The sequence below is a fragment of the Pantherophis guttatus genome, chromosome 6 (assembly GCF_059756535.1).
Source record: "Pantherophis guttatus breed Tessera chromosome 6, ASM5975653v1, whole genome shotgun sequence".
In the NCBI taxonomy this organism is placed as follows: domain Eukaryota; kingdom Metazoa; phylum Chordata; class Lepidosauria; order Squamata; family Colubridae; genus Pantherophis; species Pantherophis guttatus.
Window position 1 is genome coordinate 24,268,209 of NC_142068.1, and position 21,787 is coordinate 24,289,995.

General features: G+C 36.3%; 1 protein-coding gene across 4 annotated transcripts; it reads right to left on the reverse strand.

Annotated features, from left to right (window-relative positions):
• Nucleotides 1–220: 220 nt before the first annotated feature.
• MFSD1 (major facilitator superfamily domain containing 1) lies at nt 221–18,626 on the reverse strand. 4 transcript variants are annotated; one of them, XM_034439117.3, is made up of 17 exons: nt 18,383–18,626; nt 17,697–17,749; nt 16,730–16,842; nt 15,344–15,386; nt 15,114–15,181; nt 14,772–14,880; nt 13,141–13,243; nt 12,308–12,406; nt 11,737–11,848; nt 10,798–10,854; nt 10,272–10,428; nt 9,346–9,443; nt 7,935–8,047; nt 6,904–6,951; nt 5,891–5,951; nt 3,032–3,143; nt 221–1,940 (listed from the first exon to the last, which is right to left on the reverse strand). In XM_034439117.3, exons 1-17 carry the CDS (start codon nt 18,540–18,542, stop codon nt 1,881–1,883), a joined length of 1,566 nt encoding a protein of 521 aa, XP_034295008.1. In that variant the 5' UTR covers nt 18,543–18,626; the 3' UTR covers nt 221–1,880. The 4 variants fall into 4 exon arrangements, with proteins under 4 accessions (XP_034295008.1, XP_034295011.1, XP_034295009.1 ...); XM_034439120.3 differs by lacking the exon at nt 221–1,940 and having other exon boundaries at nt 3,129–3,143; nt 5,887–5,951; nt 18,383–18,621; XM_034439118.3 differs by lacking the exons at nt 221–1,940; nt 3,032–3,143 and adding an exon at nt 3,288–4,028 and having other exon boundaries at nt 18,383–18,621.
• Between the last annotated feature and the right edge of the window lie 3,161 nt (nt 18,627–21,787).

Sequence of the window (21,787 nt, forward strand, 5' to 3'; positions counted from 1 at the left end):
CCAAGGGAGTCAAAAAAGTCAAGATGGTGGATGACTTTTGCTTCTTTTATACTGGGATAAACCTAAGAAGGGGATACGGCAAGTTCTTTTGTGAAACTTTTTTGATGGGCAGAATCTGAGTAGGGAGTAAGTGAAATTTTACCTTTTAGTTGTGTTAATTTCATGTCTCGCCACAATGGACAAAATTAAATTAATTTTTTAAAGGGCAAGGTTTCTTTCACAGTCATGACTACTTTTCTGACTTCCCCAGCAAATGCCCATGTTTTAAAACGAACAATTTTATAAAAAAACAAAATAGAGTCTATTAAGCAAACTTGCAGCCAGTCTTTTACAGACAGTGTAATACATACAGAAGAGTAAAAAGTACTTGTAATGATAAAAGCTATATTTGAGCCATTTAAGACATTTTTAAATGCATCAGAGACAAAATTCCTTGTGTGTATAATCACTCTTGGCCAAATAAAGTATCAATTCAACTGCAATTTCCTAAATTCAAGCTTAATTAGCAACCATGCAAACTAGGGTTTGCACTGCAGAAGGCTTCAAAATAAAGGAAATGTATTTAGGGCAAGATGTGAATAGTTGCAACACAAACGTAGATTATTGGCATTTTTCCCTATCTACCAAAAGTAGCAGTTATTTGATATGGCCAAAATAAATTAACTTGGCATTTCTCATAATGCACAAATGGAAACACTTGTTGTGTTATCCAACTGGACTACAAGATTCTTTTTGTGTCAAACTCAACTACTAATCTTAAAATCAATGGCAACCACAGTGAGGGCTTATAAGAAGCATCAGAAAACTGATATACAAGTCCAGTTCCAGTCCTACATAACCAAGACAAGTTTCATACTAAAGGATCTGCTATTGTTGCAGTCTAGAACAATAAAGTGTTCTAAAACTAGAACACCAAGGTTGGTTTCTAAGTGAACTATATAACCAATGATATTTGCTAGGGATAGGCATAAAAAAATAAAAAAAGGCAGAGAGACAGTGGAATTGAAACCCAGCCAAAACCTACTGTGTATGCAACATCCAACAGGGTGACAGCTTCCGTCTTGACTATCATCTCGACTTTTATTTCCCTGAGAATGTGCTGATTGTTAACCCTTACAGCTACAAAAACATCAATTTTATTACTGCAGTGAACTGTTAATTTTAATTATCCAATTCTCTTACATATTTTCCACAATTTGCTAAGAAAATATACTAACAAATAATTAGCTATTTCCACAGGAAATTTTCTGTAATGCATCTATGTGCAAAAAACAAAAATACCTAACCTTAGTGCTCTTTTAGTTAATTTGTATTTTTTATAAGGGCTTTTAAAGGTAATCCATCACCTGAAATATTTATGCAGTACCATCTTGAGCACTACCATGCTCATCGTACTGAAAAAAAGCTGTAAAATAAGTTTACTAAAAGCTATGCATTTCATAGAAATAGTCTATTTCATGAATATCTATTACTTCTCTTTCTTAGAGTGAAAGAAATGTAGAACACAAATAAAGTGTAGTTATTCTGAGGCATGGGTAGACAAGCAGAGTGTACATCCGGTATGCAGTTATATTGCATAATTGTACACCAAATGGGAACTGTTCTTTAAGCTTAATGTTACAAACAGATGTGGATTCTAAGTCAAGCAGCAATCAGATAAAAATCCAGACACCATTTTAAAAAATCCCTACTCATCCACTATAGCAGAGTTCAATGTAGGCTCTTTAAAGTCTTCCAAGACATCAGCTATTATTAATGTTTGCAGAAAACTACTAAATAGTGTTCTGTTGTTATTCTATGTTGATCTCTGTTACAGAAGAGTGAGGTCTTGTGTTGATACAATTTCTTATTTTGTTTGTCCATGTCATGACACAATTCTGCTATTTCAACACACTTCTGTGCGCCAGTGCAGATAAGTGGCAAACACAGTTGGCTGGCAGCTGAAAAAAGTAAGAAAGAGCAAGATATCTCATCAGCAATTGTTTTCAAATTAAGCAACAGTGGTCAGGTTAAGACATGCATAATTTCAGCAAGAAGCTGACTTGCATGTGCAAACAGGCCCATAAGTACTTAGCATCATTGTCCCTGAAATTTGATGTTCTAATTATCTGATTATATATTAGATATTTCTGATAAGGATCCTGGGCACTATAGCTCAGCAAATCTGAAGGCACTGTTTGCCTACTACAGTATACAGAAATAAAGTAAAATGCCTTTTTTCTGTTTGGTTTTTGTCTTAACATTATTCTTATATTTGGCAGAAGATAAAAACAGCATATCCTTCTGCAGATGTTATATTACTAATATATTAGACTACTATTTAAATAAAAAAATACAATTTTGACTACATATTTTTGGATGGATGGTCAAATTTTCACTAAGATTACAAGTGCAGACCAAGTTCAGAAAATATATTTGAAGAAAATAGTGACAAAATATTACTATACTGTTTCCAAGAAAACAATCTAGATGGACCAAAGTTAGTCACTAGGATTACGTTGATCCCAGGCCTGAGATCAAGATATCTATGGAGCCCCTGTCAAGTCTTTCATATTGGGGTGTGTTTTAGTTCAGACAGTCATCTGATTTTTAGTTGTGGTTTTTCTCATGTTTGGCCATCAAGAGTCTTCTTGATGGAGTTGGGGTGGCCTTAACAAAACTCATATGTAGGTAGGTAGGCAGGCAGGTAGATTAGGTAAAACAAATAGATTAGATAAGATAGATAAAATGGAGAGACAGGCAGATAAGATAGAATCTCTCTCTATTCAATCCTGATTTTCAAAATACAGTTGAAGTAGCTCTACCATTTTGGCCAACTGGATTATTTTCCCCAAGGAACTTCATGGAAGTTGGAAGTTCTTTATGATGGGGAGAATATATTGACTAGTTTGCATGCAAATTATAAACAACGAAAACCAGTCTTTAGATGAGCTTGGTATTATTAAGTCTAGTGCTAATTTGACAAGAAAAGTCCTTTCTGGAGCAGCACTTATTGCAACACTTTTAAAATAAATATTTTGGTTATCAGTACCTGAGCACCTAATCTGCAGAGATACCTATTCCTCAAACTAAAGTCATTCTTGGGTTGTAATTTGGCTAAATCATCTTCATTCTGACGTCTGATTTTTTCCCGTCTTTTTGCTCTGCAAAAACAAAGGGAATGTTATTAATAGACGCATAGAAAGATGAGTATGTTAGATCTTCAGTGTATGTTATTCTTACATCAATGTATGGATGTACTGTTAGCTAAAGGAAGGGGAAAGCAAGTCAAACATGTTACCAGACAGTAAAGTCAAATACTCTCTTATCCAATATTTATTATTAAAGGTCAAAATGTAAGTGCAAAGTGCAAGTTTCAACATGGTCAACCAATGTTTAATCTCTGCCTGTAACAAAAATTACCAGGAAACAGTTGTAATACAAAATAAAAAATAAAAACAGCAACTTTTAGAGAAGTAGCAGCTGCCCTTTTATAAAACTAACATGGCTTTTGATCAGTAGGATGATGTTATTTCAATATTAAAAAAAATCATACTAGGATTTCATTTACATTCTTTTGATCCTGTAAGATGTACAATATTACAAAGTCAGGGTTCGCAAGGAGAATCATCATATTTTGTAACAAACAATCCCTTCAGAACACAAGCTGCTGAGTACAAGACATCATTAGCTCGCAAACAAACCACCCTTACACAAAACAAAAGGGTAGATATCACTGTTCACATGCCAATTAACTTCAGTGAGCTGAAGGAGCTGACTTCAAATGGAGTAAGTCTCTTCAATGATGTGGAGTATACATATATACAAAAAGTTTGCTCCGCTTGCAGTCCGGGTGCCTTGATAAAGAGAGATGTTTGACACGCTGTATGTTCAGCATATGTAACTGTGTTTTCCTGAGTGAACTACTTTTGAGTGCAACTTGAGGTCTATCACCTGAACATGTACATGTACTAGAATACTCTTCAACGGGATTGTTGTTGATCAAGTGCTGCCCAGTTCTGGAAGGAATTTCTATTCAGATTTCTTTTCTGCAAAACATATTGTAGCAAACATGTTATTGTAACTATGTGCTTATGAGTCCCTCAAAAATGCCATGGTGCAGGATTGAATATGTATGTATTAAGAAAGAGGTTGCTCTGAACTGAGGGTTCAGTTCTCAATTTTCTCCAGTCGCAACTGCTGGAAATCAGTAACAGTTCCCTGCTACATTAAAATGCAACTACCCAAAATTATTGTACACATCTCCAAAATAAGCTTAATGTGGCTTTAAAGAACAACTTCCCAAACCATATATGTGATACAGTTTTGCCCATTTTCCATCAGTTACTCATGATGGCTCTTATCCTTCCCCTTCCCAAAAAAAGAAAGAAAAAGATGTTAAGCATTTGCTCACCCTTGCTTTAATTAAAGAGGACACTTCTGATGTAAATCCTAGTATCAATGCCTTTTGGGTAATGGGTGGGTTTTACTTTAAAACTGCCAGAACAGCACAGTAATTTCTGTTGTCTAAGCGATTCTGCATCACATACTGTAGACTTATTTGGGTTTTACTATTATTATTTTTAAGACTGAGGTTGCCATTGGTCCCTGAAGAGTTGTCCAATGAATGTCCTTTAAGTTTCATATTCCATTTGACTACTCATACCACTATGGTAACCTTTTGGTAAATGGGCAAATCTTCACAACTGAAGAACTCGGTTTTTAAGATGTTAAAAAGAAAATGGGAAATTTGTCTTGGCTTGATCCGACAAGTGCTTCTAGAGGTTTACAAATGCAATTCCCATCTTATTTGATGATCAGCTGTACTGGAAGAATAAGATAGGGAGTTTTAATTTGAAACATCTGGAGAACATCAAGTTAGGGAACCGGTTACAAAGCTGTACATAAGTTTAAAAAAACTTCTAGCTGTGCATTGTAATTGGGAGTCAGGTGGCATAAACAAACAAACAACAAATGATTTTTTTGCAGCAAAGCAAGAAAATCCAATGCTCTCAATTCAGCACAAATTATCATGCAGTCAGAAAGAAGAAAGATTAAAATGCAAGGATACAAAACTGCAGTTCTATACCTATATGTACCAGGCAAGTACTTCAGTTAACCACTGAAAAAATGACTTGGAACAAGACTGAATTTCATTGTAAGCCAGAATTTTTGCTGTTTCCGAAGTTTAATATATAAACTATACAAAAATACATTTTGAAATGTGTTTGTAGCTCGAGTTGGTAGTTAGGCTGTTGGTTTGAGCTCTGAGCTTGGCAATTTGGTTGCAAACAATGGGTTATAATTTTGTTATATAATTTTGTTTCATTCTATGAAAGAACTGCATTAACCACAATCCCAAAGGTAGCATTTAAAATAAACAAACAGGCCATCGGATCACATCTCAGTAGCAAAAGCCAGCCATTCAAACTATCAAACAAGACAGACATGACTCAAGCACCCAGATAAACAAGTCTAATCCTAATCTGCATCAACACAGATGGTACTTAACTATATAGCCCAGCAACAAGAGCCAGCCAATCAAACAGTCCAAAATCAGACCATGACTCAGAAATATGCGAACAAACAACATTCAGACTAATTTGCATCTCATAAAAAGGTATTTAAAGATCTGTGTTCTGACAGAAGAGCACAACTCAAAATGCATTGACAATGTCTCCCTGAATGGTGATGAAACGTTTGCAACCAAATTGCCAAGCTTGCAGCTCAAACCAACAGCCAAAACACATTTTCTCAGGCGTACAAATTCATCTCACAATACAATGAACATTTTGATCCTATTAAACCAAAATAGTACATATTTCAACCCTCAGATTCTTTGCATGCCAATTTTCAATCCAAGCATTTTTCTAATACCATCTATACCATAGGAACACTACTACGTACTTACTCAGCCATGGCTAGCCTCTGCAATTTTTCTCTCTTCTTTGCAGACCAGTTAAGGTCTCCTCCTATGAGAGAAAGGATATACATATAATTTAATAGGGCATTGCTTTTACAAATATCTGCCATGTTTAATTCTCAAGAAACAGGTACTATAATACAAGTTTATGTTGGCCAGCTTTAGCAGCATAAAAATTTAGTAAACTTTTTTTACAAAACAAACAACTCCAATCTAAGGACGGTGAAGCTCATGGAATAAAAGTTGGTTAAATGTGCAAGATTTCAGAAATTATGTTTGGACTCCAAAAGAAGACACCACCAAATTTATGGCACTGCATTTCACAAAGGACTACCTTTCAAAACCACTAGAAACTGCAATTGGTCCAATACATGATGGCTTCCTTGCTATAATGAACATATGCATTGTTTATTTTATTGCATACCCGCCACTTGCTGAAAATAAATTTTGGGATGCAATTCAAAGTGCTGGTTTTAACATATCAAGGCCCTTATTAGGATTGCCTTCTCTGCTACAGTCAACACCCTCCCCTATGAATATATTATATTTACCAAAAGAAGTCAACACTCATAGAAACTGTACCTCCTTCACTCTATCAAAAGATGATCAAACAGAAAAATATTTGTCTATTTCCACTGCAACCTAAGATAGTTCTACTTTGAAGTTTATTAATTAGGCTCAACTAGTCTTTCTTTCAACAAAACACAGTTGTATAAATGACCTTTGAAGTGAAACTGATTATACTTTTAGTAAAATTAAAAGAATTGCAATTTCAATATATTAGATTAAAAACCCCAGTACATTATGTATAATTTAAAAGAAAAAATAAAACAATCAAGACTCAGAATCTTTACATTTTTACATTTAAACAATCAGCAAAGAATAGCTGATGTATTTTATTCTAAAAGAATGTGTCATTATTTCAAGGTAATTACCATTTGTGCACATTGCTGATTCAAAGATGCAAGTGTCAATACAAGCTAAGAGGACAAAATGCTTACCTCTGAACAAATTCACAAAGTATAACGCGACTACAGCGATGAGGGCCACTGCAAGGCAAAAATAAGAAGTTACATAAAGGAAAATAATATATCATGAAAATTAGCCTTAATATGCAAAGCAAAAATAGCATGTGCACCATTTTCACATGAAGAGTACCAAAGTGTAAATATTTGATGCCACAGCTAAGAGCGAAGGGTTTTTTTCCCCCAGATGTGAGACTGAGGGCAATGTGAAACCCTGAAGATGCACTGAAAATTTCCATGATGACTGACACAGACTGGGAGTACAAATCAAATGTACTTCAAAAAGGAAAACAATGGCCCAAAACAAGCAAAGTTCACTGCCTAATATCCCACAAGGACTATCATATTTTTTCGTGTATAAGACGCTACTTTTTCTTTAAAATATTTACTGGAAAATGGAGGGGCATCTTATACACAGGAGGCCAAGAGGGTGTCGCCCATCCCTGTCCTCCAGCTCTGCTGGACGAGCCTCTACCTTATATGCAGCTCTATCATTCCTCTCTATTGTAGTTGTTTCCTGTATCACATTGCCACTCTAGTTTTCATCTCTATTGTTCCTGTGATGCATTTCCTGTTCTTGTATTACTCTCTCTCTAATAAGATGGCTTCTGACAATAATGGCTTGCAGTGTGCTTACTTACTCTACATGAAACATGGGGGTGTCCTATACATGGGGGTGTCTTATAGATGAAAAAATATGGTAAATCGCATGAAAACTACATCTTTGTCAAAACAAACAAACAAAGAAGGACAGAGTTTTGTAACAACACAGAGTTTTCTCAGAATATTTTATTCCAGTTTATAAAATGCTATTTTAAAGTTATTTTAAAGAAAAAAGAGAGGGGACTTCCTTTTTATTTGAAAAAATGAGAAGGATGAGAAAAACATGCATTAAATCAGAATTTGTCTTGCAAGCTATTTCTAAAACTATTTCACAAACTACTGATGTTGTATAACTTCTTTATATACAACATCAGTATATGCCTTTCATAGGGCTTTATACTTACAACACAAACAGGAACTGAAGAAAATTTCTAGGAAGAAATATCCTCGGGAATCTAGTATCATCCCAGCAGCAATAGCAATGATCGCAAGACCCAAATTCTGGATTGACTGCATGCTAGAAAACAGAAAGAACATTCCATAATCCCCACTTAATTTCCAATCAGCACAAAGAAGCAAATTTAGAAAGCTGTCTGTTTTTATAAACATCTTGCTGGCCAACAAAAATTGTACCTGTGTATTAAAATCTAAAATATATACAACTATCTCTTAAAAGGAAGAGTGAAGTAAAAAGAAACCACATATTTACAGACAAGATAGTCTCACCTGCTGTTGTGGAAAGAAGAATAACCTTGTAGAACGGAAAGAAGAGTTGCAACCAAGATAATGGTCAGGAGAACCGTCCCTAGTTCTCACAAAGATAAAGGGAGGTGGGTGTACAGAAATTTGCAAGATTGATGTTGGCCCTTCTATAGAGGTGACTAGTGAACCAAACTGATGAATTCTATTTTTATTATAAGGTTATAGTAAGAAATCTGCCTGCGCTTCCTCCTCCCTCCCTCCCTTTATCTTCAGGAAAACTAGGAAGGGTCCCGTCTGATACATTTTTTTTTCCAGTTTTCTTCCAGATCCTGGAAGAAAGGCTTCAAAAGTCGTATATTAGTCAATTTCCTAAAACAGTAGGCCCATTTTTCAGATTCACAGAAATATCAACAAAAATAGGCTGTTTAATCAAAGAGAAATGCTGTGTTCTTATGCGACCCAGATCTCTTATGAAATCTTCTTCTGAAGCATTTTTTTTAAGCTTGAACATGAACAAAACTTTTACAATCCCAGGCAACAATGTAATGAAAGTTGTTCGAGGTCAATGAGGCCCACAAGTGGGGATATGTAGTACATAAAAGATCCAGGCATCTGCCCTTGCCAGTCAACACTCATGTCTCTGTCAGACATTTAATGTTGGAGAAATGAGCACCATTCTGAGAAGTCACCTGGAGAGAAAGAATGGATTTGGAGTAATATCTGACATGTGTACACATTGGTCAGATGTGCCTGCGTGCAATCCATTTATTTTTTGGCTTGTTACACTTCAATCTGGTCACGTTGGGAGCAACACACTTTCAATCAATTATGGAAGTCAGCAAAAAAAGCCTAAACACAGATTTTAAATCAGACCTAGAATATCTTAATCAAAGAGAATTTCCACTACTCAGAGCTGTATCCAAGTACAGAAGCACCCTTAGTTTGGGACATTTGCATTAAAAAAAAAAAATCCTAGGTAACTAAACGGTAATCTGCTAAGCATGTAGAATAGTCAAACACTGAGTTACAAATAAAATGGCAGGGGATTATACAACAGTTATGATCAGAAGTTTAAAGATGAAGTGCAATAAGATCCAAAAATCTGTTACTTACAATCCATAAGCAGTTCCCAGCTGGTGTTCTGGTACAACAAAAGCAACCATGGGCCATAAGGCACAGGCAAGTAAGGAATAAGCAACTCCAAGCAAACACTGTTAAGGGGAAAATAAAGCATTTAAACTAGGCATTAAGAGTGAGCTAGCCAACGTTCCTGAGGGTCAAAATTGTATGGGGTTAATAAATGTCATTCCTCTATTCTGTTTCCCGGTTGTAAAGCTGCTTCATTTGTTTATTCGGCAGTTAAATAGCAACCAAGTAGAGCTGGTGAGCTAAATAATGCAACAGCCAATGGTATCTAAAATCATTAGATACACCATTATCACTAACAAGTTATCTAGATTGGCAGTATCACATGTATAGGGGAAATGAAGCCCTCCAGATCTTATGGACTGGAACTCTTGTTATCACACCCTGGCCGAATTGTCTAGGTTTGACGGACAGTTCAGCAACATTTGGAACACCATGTTTTGCCAATGCTATAGAAAGCTTGGCATCTGGATTGTAGATTTCGGAGGAAGGTGGTTAGAATTTTTGAACAGTATTATTAAACTGTGCTCCCACAAGTTTGCTGGAAGCCAACTCATCCAGCTAGCATAGCCTTTTAGCACTTAGCACTTAAGATTTATATACCGCTTCATAGTGCTTTACAGCCCTCTCTAAGCGAGTCAGCATATTGTCCCCAATAATCTGGATCCTCATTTTATCAACCTTGGAAGTATGGAAGGCTGAGTCAACCCTGAGCAGGTCATAATTGAACTTCTGGCAGTGGGTCTGCCATCCTGCATTCTAACCACTGCACCACCATGGTTCTTATGTTTGGAGATTATGGGAGTCCAAATGCACAGGGATAAATTCAAGGACAAAGTACGTTATAGATTTTGGCTTTATTTAAGAAAAATAAACCTGAATGAAATACCTACCATTGCTATCCAAGGATTCCAGAAAGTAAAGGCCAACATAATGTGAGAGGTTAAAGTTCCCACCACTGCACATATAACCCATGTGATGTTTCTTCCAACTTTATCTACTAGAATTCCAAAGATAGGGGACATTGGGGCTGATATAACATACACAATGCTGAAATGGAAAACAGAAAAGTCATGTGAATGCAATGAGATCAATTATCCCATTACAGAATAATTCTTTCCTTCACCATCCTTCCCTCCCCCCCCCCCCCCCCGAGAAGCGTTTGGACTATTCATGACCTGATATATTGAGATATACAATGATTCCTATCAGAAAACTCACAAAACTCTGAAGATTTTTTTTACGGCTAAAACTAACTTAGAGCATATAGCACAATAATAAAGAAATTTTGCACTTCCATGATCTTATTTCAAGGAAGACATTAAAGATTTTTGGGGAAGCACAAGCTTGAAGTAGACCGCTCTCAGGGAAGTAATGGTTAATGCAACAACAAAGCAACTTAAAATTAATAACACTGACCTGTTAATTGCACTTGCTATTTGAGAAGAAAGTTTGAATTTCTCAATGAAGAAAACTCTGTAAAACAACAATGATACTTTTGTAGTTTCTGTATCAGCTTAGGCTGTAAGTAAACCACATATCTAGCAACAGATTAACATTACTGTGGACTAGTGACAAATCATAAAAACATTCTTGACTTTAATAAATTATTCTGCATTGTATATAAACACCCATTGATGTCTTCTAGAGAAGGAAGCAATATGTGTAGCATATATGACTGTTGAGTATTGAGTGGGAAATCAGGGAGTCGTAGTCACTCTAGATAGAATGTATAAAAATAACTGTAAGCAACACTGTTGGACAAGCAGTCACATTACAGATAGTCTTTATCTAGTGAGCACAATTGTGCCAGGAAACTGAGTCATTAAGTGAAGCAGTTGCTAGGTGAAACCGCAACTGTGCTTTTGATCTTAAAACGATGCTGGAATTTCAGATCTGGTTATAAGTCTCCTTTCTCTGAAAGGTCATAACTTCAACCAGTCATAAGTAAAGGACTACTTGAACTGCTATCCACATTAGGTAAAGGCATCATCTTCCTACCTGTCTACTATCATGAGGCCCATCTGTTACATTCAATGTAAAAAGGACAAAATGCAGGCATATCTATATAGGAAATATTTGGATAAGTAAAATCGAATCAGAATCTCCAGGTGTTTGACTTCAATTCCCCTAATCCTCTACAAGCACAAGCAAAGCCATAATTTAGTTTCAAAGTCAAAAGCATTTCCTTGTTTGTCTTTTATATTCTTTTATATTTTTTCTGTTCTGTTTAAAGGCAAACACATTTTAAAAAGCAAAAACCGCATTTAAATACACACAAACATATTTAAAAGTCCGATAGAAATATAATAAAATATAAGCCAAATAAATCTGATTTCTTAATAATCATGCACTTACTTTCCAAGTCCAATGAAAGGGAAGACAGCCACATAATAACAAACACAGATTAAAAATATGAGCCATAACGATAATGAGAAGTCTTTCACATCAGTTATTTTTATCACTTCACCTTGAGAAAAAAAGAAAAGAAATGCCAGTGTTAGCTGTGCAAAACTGTCTAATAAGAGATGATTTCAAATAAATGTTTTAATTCTCCATTTCTTTAAACTAACAGACCTCAGCTACTCTGCACCATTAAAAATATAATACATCCTTGACAGGTATGTAAAAAGTCAATGTCAAAGAATTATGAACACACTAGGTAATTATGACAGTTGTAGAATAAGAAAGATTCATGTACATATATTACATCGAAAAAAAGAGGTCACAGATTCTTCATGTTATCAGCAAAAAGCTCCACAGGAAGGGAAGAAAAATTGTTTAATTTCCCAACCAGAGTAAATTCTATTACTCAAACAACACTTTATGGCCAAGATGAGCGAAGTGAACCATTAGTTCAAAAACTTGACTCCTATTCTCAGTTTACACATACTTAGAGGAGGGAGGCCAATGAACAAGACCAACATACCAGTTTTCCCTTGTTCTTTGCAAAGAATTTTCTCTGCTCTTTTGTCCAGGTAAGCAAGAATAAGAGCACAAACTAGTGAAAAGATACATGTGATGCCACCTGCAATTAATAGAACAGAAAGCAAACTAAGATTTATGCCATAAATGAACATAAAATTGCTTTACAATTCTACACATTATAATATAAAGTGTATAAAGTATGTACACAGTATAAAGGAATGTGGGGAAAGTATCTACAAATGGCTTTATCAAACCAATTGCTTAAAACATTAACATTGTATCACAACGATATTTCAAACAAAGCACTGAAAATAAAGAGCCAGGTATAAATTGCATGGCAGATAATTTTTCATGCCAGGAATCACACTAAGTCTTAAGTGGCTTATTGGGGGCAAGAGTACAAAGAACAATGGGGCAAAGGAAATGGGCTGAGTCAGTATCAAATCAGAATGTGGTTCCATTTAAATTAATGTGCAAAGCATTCAATCGCCATTTTTAAAATAATGTTCTGCTTTTATCACATGAAGCATTACAATATAGTGGCAATATCTGGAGGGGATGTCAGAGCTAGAGTGAAGGCTTTTGAAGCCTTCATGCAAATGCTAAGTCTTCAAAGTAGAAATCCATAAGTGATGAAAGTGGTAACTCCTGCAATGCATGCTGCTCGGGGAATTCTGGGAATTGAAGTCTATAGTTTGAAGTTTAAAACAGCCAAGGTTAAGAAACATTGCAATCTGCATAAAAGACAAGCTTGATAAAAATGAAAATAGTTTAACAACAGATTTTTAATTCCTGAAATAAAAAAAATACATTACAGTAAAAATATTTACTAACCTATCAAGAGTGCTATGCCCAGAGTTGTGTGACCTGTAGAACCAAATAGATCTTGAACTTTCCAGTACACCCATCCCATAATATTCATATTCACAGTGCTCCCCTATGAAGGGATAATCATAATTAATTAAGCCATATTAATTTATTTTCCTTCATTGTATCAAAAAGCAGCAAGCCCGTAAGAATCTTTGTAAATAGCAATAGGACTTAGACTTATATACCGCTTTACAGTGCTTTACAGCCCTCTCTAAGCGATTTACAGAGTCAGCATATTGCCCCCAATAATTTGGGTCCTCATTTTACCCACCTCAGAAGGATGGAAGGCTGAGTCAACCTTGAGCCTGGTGAGATTTGAACTGCCAAATTGCAGTCAGCCGGCAGTCAGCAGAAGTAGCTGCAGTATTGCACTCTAATTACTGCAGCACTGTGACTCAAATTAAATAGCATTTAATTTGAATCTTCTATATAGATAATCAGAAAAGAGTCTATCTTTTTTTTCCTTCCGATCAACAAGAAATGTTCTATATTCTACATATTTCACTTCAAGCTTTACAAAGCACATATCTAATTAATGTACTACATTGGTTCCAGGAACCTAAGGCTGTATATGTATTTTTTCTTACAATAATGATGTGGAATAATTTGGGCTGAGAACGTAGGGCTGGTCCAAAATTATCAAAGCTGTGAATAGATTTGAACCTGGCACTCCATTACTAGTCTAACATTTTAACTATCATTCTACAGTGGTTCCTATCTTTGGTCATTCTTTTCTTACCTAAATTCCAAATGTAACTGTCTTAGTACAGTGTGCACTGTACACATTTTTAGGGAATCTTTGAAAAAACACTTCTTAAGAACTGGCAGTGGAACTCAAGGGGAACAGGTAAAATTTCACCCATTTAGAGATACCATTTTGATCTGATGCTTGGAATACTCAGCAATAATATATATTCCACTAAGCCAGGGTTGTCAAACTCATGGCGTCATCACGTGACGTATCGTGACTTTTTCCCCTTCGCTAAACCGGGCGTGGCCAGCGTGTGACGCATCTGGCCTGTGGGCTGCAAGTTTGACACCCCTGCTCTAGGCCATCAACAGGCAACCTGCTTCCTCTCCCCCAGTAATTTGGATTATGTCACCCATAAACCTCAGTCAACATCAGCTATCTGAGATAATCTGCTAGCAATCGGGCTGCATTTAAATGCACCACTGTTTATGTTCTTCATACGATTTAGAATTACTTTAAGTGCACACAATGATTGTGCACAAGTATCTTTTTTATTAATAGTATAACAAAATCCTTGCAATAATCAGACTCTAACTTTTCAGTTACCATTTGATGTCTCCAAATGTCTGCAAACATTCCCTCCAAGTAAGGGGAAAGGAGAAAAGATGACCGTACAAAGTCATATTTTACTGCTGTTCCTCAGCTTAATTGAATTATCAGGTTTAACTCTTTAGAAGTCTTAATGAAACAATATTTGTAACTAATCAAATGCCTTTTTAAAAATGCCTGAATCAACTTCACCTCATGCACAGACATGGGAACATAGAATAACCAATACTACATGTGTAGCAATTATTATATTAAATATATTATATTTAAAAAAAAACTGAGTGTTTAGACTTACAATTCTAGCCATGCTGAGTTGCAGACCAAAAACAAGATTTAATTCTTTTCCTTTAAACCAACTCACAGCATAGGTATTCTGTGCCACTGCTAAGGATTCACCACCAATCCTAAATAAAAGATGTTCATGAATATGAATATTTGAAGCCAAACACAAGAAGAAACCCACACTATAACTATACAATTTACAATCCATGCTGATTTGCAAATAACTTTAAAATAAAATTAAAATAATATAATGCTTTCTGCAAACCATTTCTGATTTTAAATACATAGCCTTCACTGGATTCTCTATTTTTAAAATGAAATACAGCAAATATTTAGACACAATGTCCAAACTTACCCAAATACAAATCTGCCAAATTCCATCAGCCAAAAAGCATTACATATTGCTCCCAAAGCAAAAATTACCTGTAAGAGGAAGATGCATGTCTTTTCAGTTAATTATAGAAATTATATCACAGGCATGTATTTCAACTCTATATTTAAATAAATCAGATTAATAAGATTTCACAGCTTTGGAGTAATTATGAATTTATTTTTCTGCATAAATCTGCCATCTGTTTCACTTACTTGTCCCACACAGACGAAACAGCTGAATATTATTGTACCCCACCTGTAAAGGAGTTTGAATAATTTAAAGTCAGCACTGTAATTGGGAACCACCACCATACTATTTACCACAAATGAGGTAAAATTGTCCTTTAGAAGTGAATGAACTAGATTGAAGAATCTTTTCTCTCTTCTGGATGTAATTATCTAAAAACTATCCTTTATTTACCCAAGAGTACCATCAATAATCATAAAAGTAGATCAAATGTATATTCCACTTTTCTTCCATTCAGCCACTATGTCACACTGGTTTCAGGGGGAAAATAATGCTCCCAACAAGGAGAGCCACATGAAAATCCAGTAGGGGAAATAGAAGGTTGACTTTTGAGGAGGAAAAAAAAATGGAAAATTAGGGCACCTGGGACTAAAGTAGGGTGGTAAAGAAAAAAGACACAAAAAACTATTTAATTGGCTGGATGTTCCCTCTCTTGGTTCATACTGAGCACAATTGCAGGATCTAACTGTAATAAGCAACACAGTAAGCTATTTCGAGATATCCTCAAAGAAAAAAGTGAATTCATAATCCATAAAATTCAAACGAGAAAACTAAGATTCTACTATTGTCAGGGTTCCAAGCCATTTTTTGCATTGGACTTTCAGGCCTGCCAACTATAACATGAATGTATTTGCATATCATCTTATGTTACAATTCTGAGACTAGATGGTCGGCCAACTAATTTGGGGGAAGTAATAAAATAGAATGATAGAGCCCTAATAATGAAAGTCTACTTTCAAGTGGTAAACAATTCACCTGTGACTTCTTGCAAAATTATTAGAAGAGCTTGGACTTCCATGCAAGCACAGAATTCAAAATGTACAAAATGCATAAATTCAAGAACAGAATGCTCCAGAAATGCCTGGAAGATTCAAATTCCCCTTTGGAGCAAGCAGTTCTAAGCACAATTTCCAAGTCTCTGGAAGTAAGCATCCAAACCAGAAATGGGTTGAGAGCTTCTGGATATGGTATTTTATTATGTATTCTAGAACAGATCACCCAGACCCTGAAAAGATTTGGCATGATCTGGAGGGAAAAAGAAAGATCCAACATTTCTCAACTGCTTCCTTTCTAAAACCACGAGTTTTGCATATACTCTCTATTAATTAAAGGACACTCATCTGTTTTTCAGCCCAAAACAGCCCAAAAAGTGTCATATTAATTTTAATGAGTGGATTCCTACCAGGATTTTTTGAAGCACATATAACCCTAGCAAATAAGGCAAGTAAGGAAATGCTAACATTTGTCTACTAAGCATATTCATAAGTACAGCTCATATTTATTCAGCCATTTGGGAAAAATATATAAAATGGATCTAGCAATTATCTTCAAGAAAAAATGGTCATAATTACCTTATTCCAAATACTCTGTCTATCAAAAAGCCTCCAAAAAAACATAGAAACACATTAGGCCAGGAATACCAGGCATACAATGCCATGAATTTAGCTGTGTTTACTTTCATATCCTAAATGGAAGAGAACACAATCTTTAAGCATTGCTTTAATTTTAAAACTTTCTTACAGAATAATTCATAATCCATCCAATGCAATATGGCATTGCGATATCAAGTCATTCGTCTAAAAATTGCTGTCTTGCTACAAAGAAAGATTAACACTGGTATCAGAAATAAAAGATGCAAATATTGTTTACATAAATAAAAATACACAGCTTTAAAAAAACCTAGTAATCAGTTAGGAACTAAGAAGTTCTACATATGGATCTTTCAGGATCTGGAAAGAAATGATTTTTCTATTCAATGTTCTTGTACAAAACAAGCCTTATTTTTTGACAACCTTGCATACTTTAGATTTTGTATTTATCTCCCATTTTGCTTCAGAGAATGATGCATTTATCATCAAAACAACTACAATGAACAGCCTTGCAGCTGAGTTTTTAATTTTCCCATTTCTTTTCTTCACATTAGAAAAGCTAGTGGTTACCGGTATATACCAGAGAGGGTACTCTCTTATACTTTAAGATAAAACAAATAAAAAATGCCTGAATTGGGGGAAGGCATTTCCTCCTGGAGGAAAAAATAGGTATTCTTAAACCATTCTGATTATTGATAATTGATGCTCAACTACTTTAAGAGACAACCTCTAATCTATCTGTCCTTTAGCACAATCAATATCCTGATTCTTCAGAAAAACAATTATATTTCATTATATTTTAACTAAGTTTTCATTATCTGATGCTCATTTGGAATCATTTCTGGTTGTTAAAACATAAAGAACATTTCCTTGCTATAATGGAAGAAAACAGATGCATCGAAGATTTAAGTAGAAAAATGAAATTCAGCATATTTTGCTCTTCACTCACCCTCTGAACTTGAGTCTGCAGAGCTGCTGGGTTGTCATAGCAAAAATAGCTGCCTAGGGAAGAACAGAGCAGACAACTTATTTTTTAAAAAAAACATTCTGAAAACGTTTGTGTCAATAACCTATGCAGATTATTTGGAATCCACACACAAAAAAATCACTATCAAAAGAAGAGAAAAAATATTTAGTTAATAAATGTGTATCAACTCCACCCTCTTCATTTGTCCAGGATGAAAAAAGGGAATCAAAGCTAAAGGAGACCTGGTTAATTTCCAAGTGATGCCAATACCTCCAATCCCAGGATCAGCAGCAAATAGCAACTTTCCAATCATGCCAACTGATAAAAAAAATAATAATAACAACCATGAATGCCCTTCTCCTAGCCAAAACTCATGGAAGGGATTGCGATCAATGACTAAAGTTTGCTTTCTCCCATTATTCTCCTTTCGTTTTCTGTCTTCACTGATCCGTTTCAGAAGGAAGGGAAACAGCCCAGGCAGGCAAAGCATAGCCCACGTCTAGCGCTGCCTTGCAATAATTTAGAGCAAAAAGGGAGCGGCAAAAATCGAGACTGTCTAGTGTGCATCCGTGACACACTTTCTTTACACCCTCACACAAGGACTATTCTTAAGGCGAAACTTTATTCCGCTGCCCGGACACAGCCCCTATTCAACCAGGAAGACCGACCGAAGCCCAGGAAGCACATGAACGCCAGCACCAGCAGCCTGTGGGCCAGCCGCTGAGGGTCGCACAACGCCGGCAAGGGCTTGCGCTCAGGGTCGCCATGGTCCTTGGGCAGCGAATCCTCATCCAGCAACGCCCGTTCCTCTTCCTCCATCAACGCCATCTTGGACAACCCGTCGCCAGCCAAACCCGAGGGAATCACGTGAGCCCCCGTCACATGACGTAACCACCCCTGGCTGGTCACGTGTGTCTCAGCACGGTACGCAGAAAGGGAAGGCCCGGCTTTGAGGTGGGAGTGGCTTAAAATGTCAAGCGTTGTGGGCCGAGCCTATGATCCTAAAAGGGGTGAGTGGGGGAGGGGGATTTCTTGTAGATCAGACAGGAACCACCGAAGTGGGCAACTTTTAAGACTTGTGGACTTCAACTCCCAGAATCCCTCTTTTGGCGGTCAACATTGGTTTTTTTTAGAATAGAATAGAATAGAATAGAATAGAATAGAATAGAATAGAATAGAATAGAATAGAATTCTTTATGCAGGGATGGGCAACTGTGGCCCTTTTACAACCTGTGGACTTCAACTCCCAGAATTCCTGAGGCAGCCAAGCTGGCTCAGGAATTCTGGGAGTTGAAGTCCACAGGTTGTAAAAGGGCCACAGTTGCCCACCCCTGCCCAAGTGTGATTGGACACACAAGGAATTTGTCTTCTGTGCATGTGCTCTTATAATATAATAATATTATAATAATATAATTAATATAATATAAATTATATAAGAGTATATGCATATATTCTTATTGTTGAAAATAAAGTTCCTATCTGACCCCTATCTTAATGTCTTTTCTAAGTCAAGGGCATTCTATAAACTTTTAATATAGAGTTAGACAAATTTGTTTGTTTATTTGTTTCATACATATTTTCATAACACTTTTCCTGAAAGTGCAGAGTTGCTTTTTTTCTGGATCAACCAAATCAGCCGGATAGTTGCTTGAGCCTGCTGTGGACTGAGAGAGTGAGGGGCTCAAGTGGCTTTCATGCCTAAGGCAGTCTTCTTGTTTCTTGCTTGGTGAGTTAACTGCTAGACCAGGGAGTTCCAAACTTGGCAACTTTAAGACTTATGGACTTCAGGCACAAGTTTTAAAGTTGCCAAGTTTGGAGATTCCTGTACTAAACCAAACTGATTCTTATTTGGATTAGGGTGGGTGTCAAGCCTCTGGGGTTGCTGTTTTTCTGATGTGTTGGGTTTATTTTGCCCAAATGTACATGTTTCCTTTCTTCATGTTATTGTCTTATTATAATATAAGCCACATAGAGCCCTGGTGACACAATGGTTAGAATGCAGGATTGCAGGCTAATTCAGTTCACTGCCAGGAGTTCGATTCTAACCTGCTCAAGGTTGATTCAGCCTTTCACCCTTCCGAGGTTGGTCAAATGAGGATCCAAATTATTGGGGACAATATGCTGACTCTGTGAGCCGCTTAGAGAGGACTGTAAAGCACTGTGAAGCTGTATGTAAGTCTAAGTGCTATTGCTATTGCTATCTAGGAATCAGATAATAACATTAATTAAAATTGCTTTGTTCAACGTGCTTATTAGAAAAGGGTAGAGAAACAACAAATTGGCTAACAACAATTTCAGTGTAATCTTTATATAGGCACCAGAGACAATAAATAATCTGCCATTTGGATGGGAAGAACGTTTTTAGTTTTTGCTTTTCTTTTTTTGGTCAGGGGGTTTTCAGACTTTGTGTTAGTAGATTATGCTATGTATCATCTATTTGTGAGAAACGATAACAAACATTTTAGTAGATGGAGGTAAAAAAAAAAACAACCCAGGAAATCTGGAAGCATCTTTTCCAATTAACACATCTTTTTCCAAGATGTAACACGGTTTTGTTAGCTGCAGCTCATTTGGTTAAAAGATTTTAGCACATGGTGGCACTCTAGAGCTATCCCTGGTGAACTGCTTAAAGGAAAGCTGGAGGATCTGTTGCATGTTTATACGTAAATGAAATATTATAATATTAAAAGTATTAAATCTCTTCTGAAATATCCAATCTAGTCACTTGAATTTAAAATACTCAGCTAGCAAGCTCTTGCTGGATAAGTAGTCTTTCCTGTCTATTAGTTTGGGAATTATAGCTAATGCAACCTTGAAGTTATTAATTAATTTGTATATTATATTATATTCCATTCTGTGGATGGCTTGGGTGCAGCCGGTATGGCATCTACGGGTGCCAGTATACCTATTAGATTCTACTTTGCTGCTTGCCAGGAGCCCTACTCAAACTGATATTTAGAAATCTTTAACAAAACAAAAATGGGGGGGGGGATGCTGTAAAGTAACAGCATCAAGCATACATTTTTTAAATAAGAAAACTGCAGTACCCCATAAAAATTATAAATCTATTCTTATCTACTGTAAATGTGGGCAGCTGCATCCAAACACCTGGATTTTAGAAAGGGAAGCAAGAGAGGGTGTGCATCACAACATTGCTGCAATGCACTTGGTCTCTTGCGAGTATGAAAGGGCAGACTTTGTATCCTGACAATGCAACACATATTTCATCATCCATTCCATCCTTGTGGCTAGTTGAGTTCACCTCATTTGCCCACATGCCCAGAAAAACAAGGCAGAGCAGTAGATACATTTCAAGGAAGCTAACATTGGCCAATAACTTCATCAAATGGCCTTCCTAACTGACAGTGGCCCCCATTTCTTTTAACTGCTGATAATATATCCTCAAGGGTTCAGAATGTTCTCATACTGCCATCCTTTTTCAAGAATGTATTATACAAGGAGCATAAGTTACTTTTATAATACAGCAGAGAAAACAGAGAGAGAATGGTTTCTGGAATTTTTTGGTTCTGCTCTGGGCCAATGTAACTGAGAGAGGGTTTAGAACACAGGTGTCAAACTCGCGGCGTCACGTTGCCATCACATGACGTTTCAATACATTTTTCCCATTTGCAGAGCTGGGGTGGTGTGGCCTGCACGTGACACATCCCACCCACAGGCCGCCAGTATGACACCCCTGATTTAGAATGAAGGAGTTGGTAATCATCTGAGCCCCTGTCCTACTTCTTTTCTTTTAAGGATGCACTGGGGATTTTTATTCTTAAATATTTTCTTTGCAGCCCCTTTGTTAGTTTTGGAAGACAAAACTGACACCCTTGTGTCAGTTTTGTCCTGACACCCTTGGCCTGATCCGGTCCACGTTCAAACTAAATCTTTGTTTTGGTGATTTCTCTCCCATACCAGATTTGGTCCTTTTCTGTTCCATCTCTAGAGAGTTATTGTGCTGATAAGATTCTGTGATGTCTTTCGCAGAATTTTTCCCCCTATTCCATTGAGTTGGAAAGAATGAAAAAACTATATAACATCAGTTTCAAACATAAAGATTTTTGCACTAG

Excerpts from the sequence above, each read along its gene's own strand:
- MFSD1 (XM_034439117.3), bottom strand. The coding sequence starts at position 18,542 with ATGGCGTTGATGGAGGAAGAGGAACGGGCGTTGCTGGATGAGGATTCG. Across the intron at positions 13,244-14,771 it reads AACTCAGCATGGCTAGAATT|GGGAGCACTGTGAATATGAA; the intron begins GTAAGTCTAAAC and ends ATCCCTTCATAG. Across the intron at positions 8,048-9,345 it reads CTGGGAACTGCTTATGGATT|CATGCAGTCAATCCAGAATT; the intron begins GTAAGTAACAGA and ends TCTGTTTTCTAG.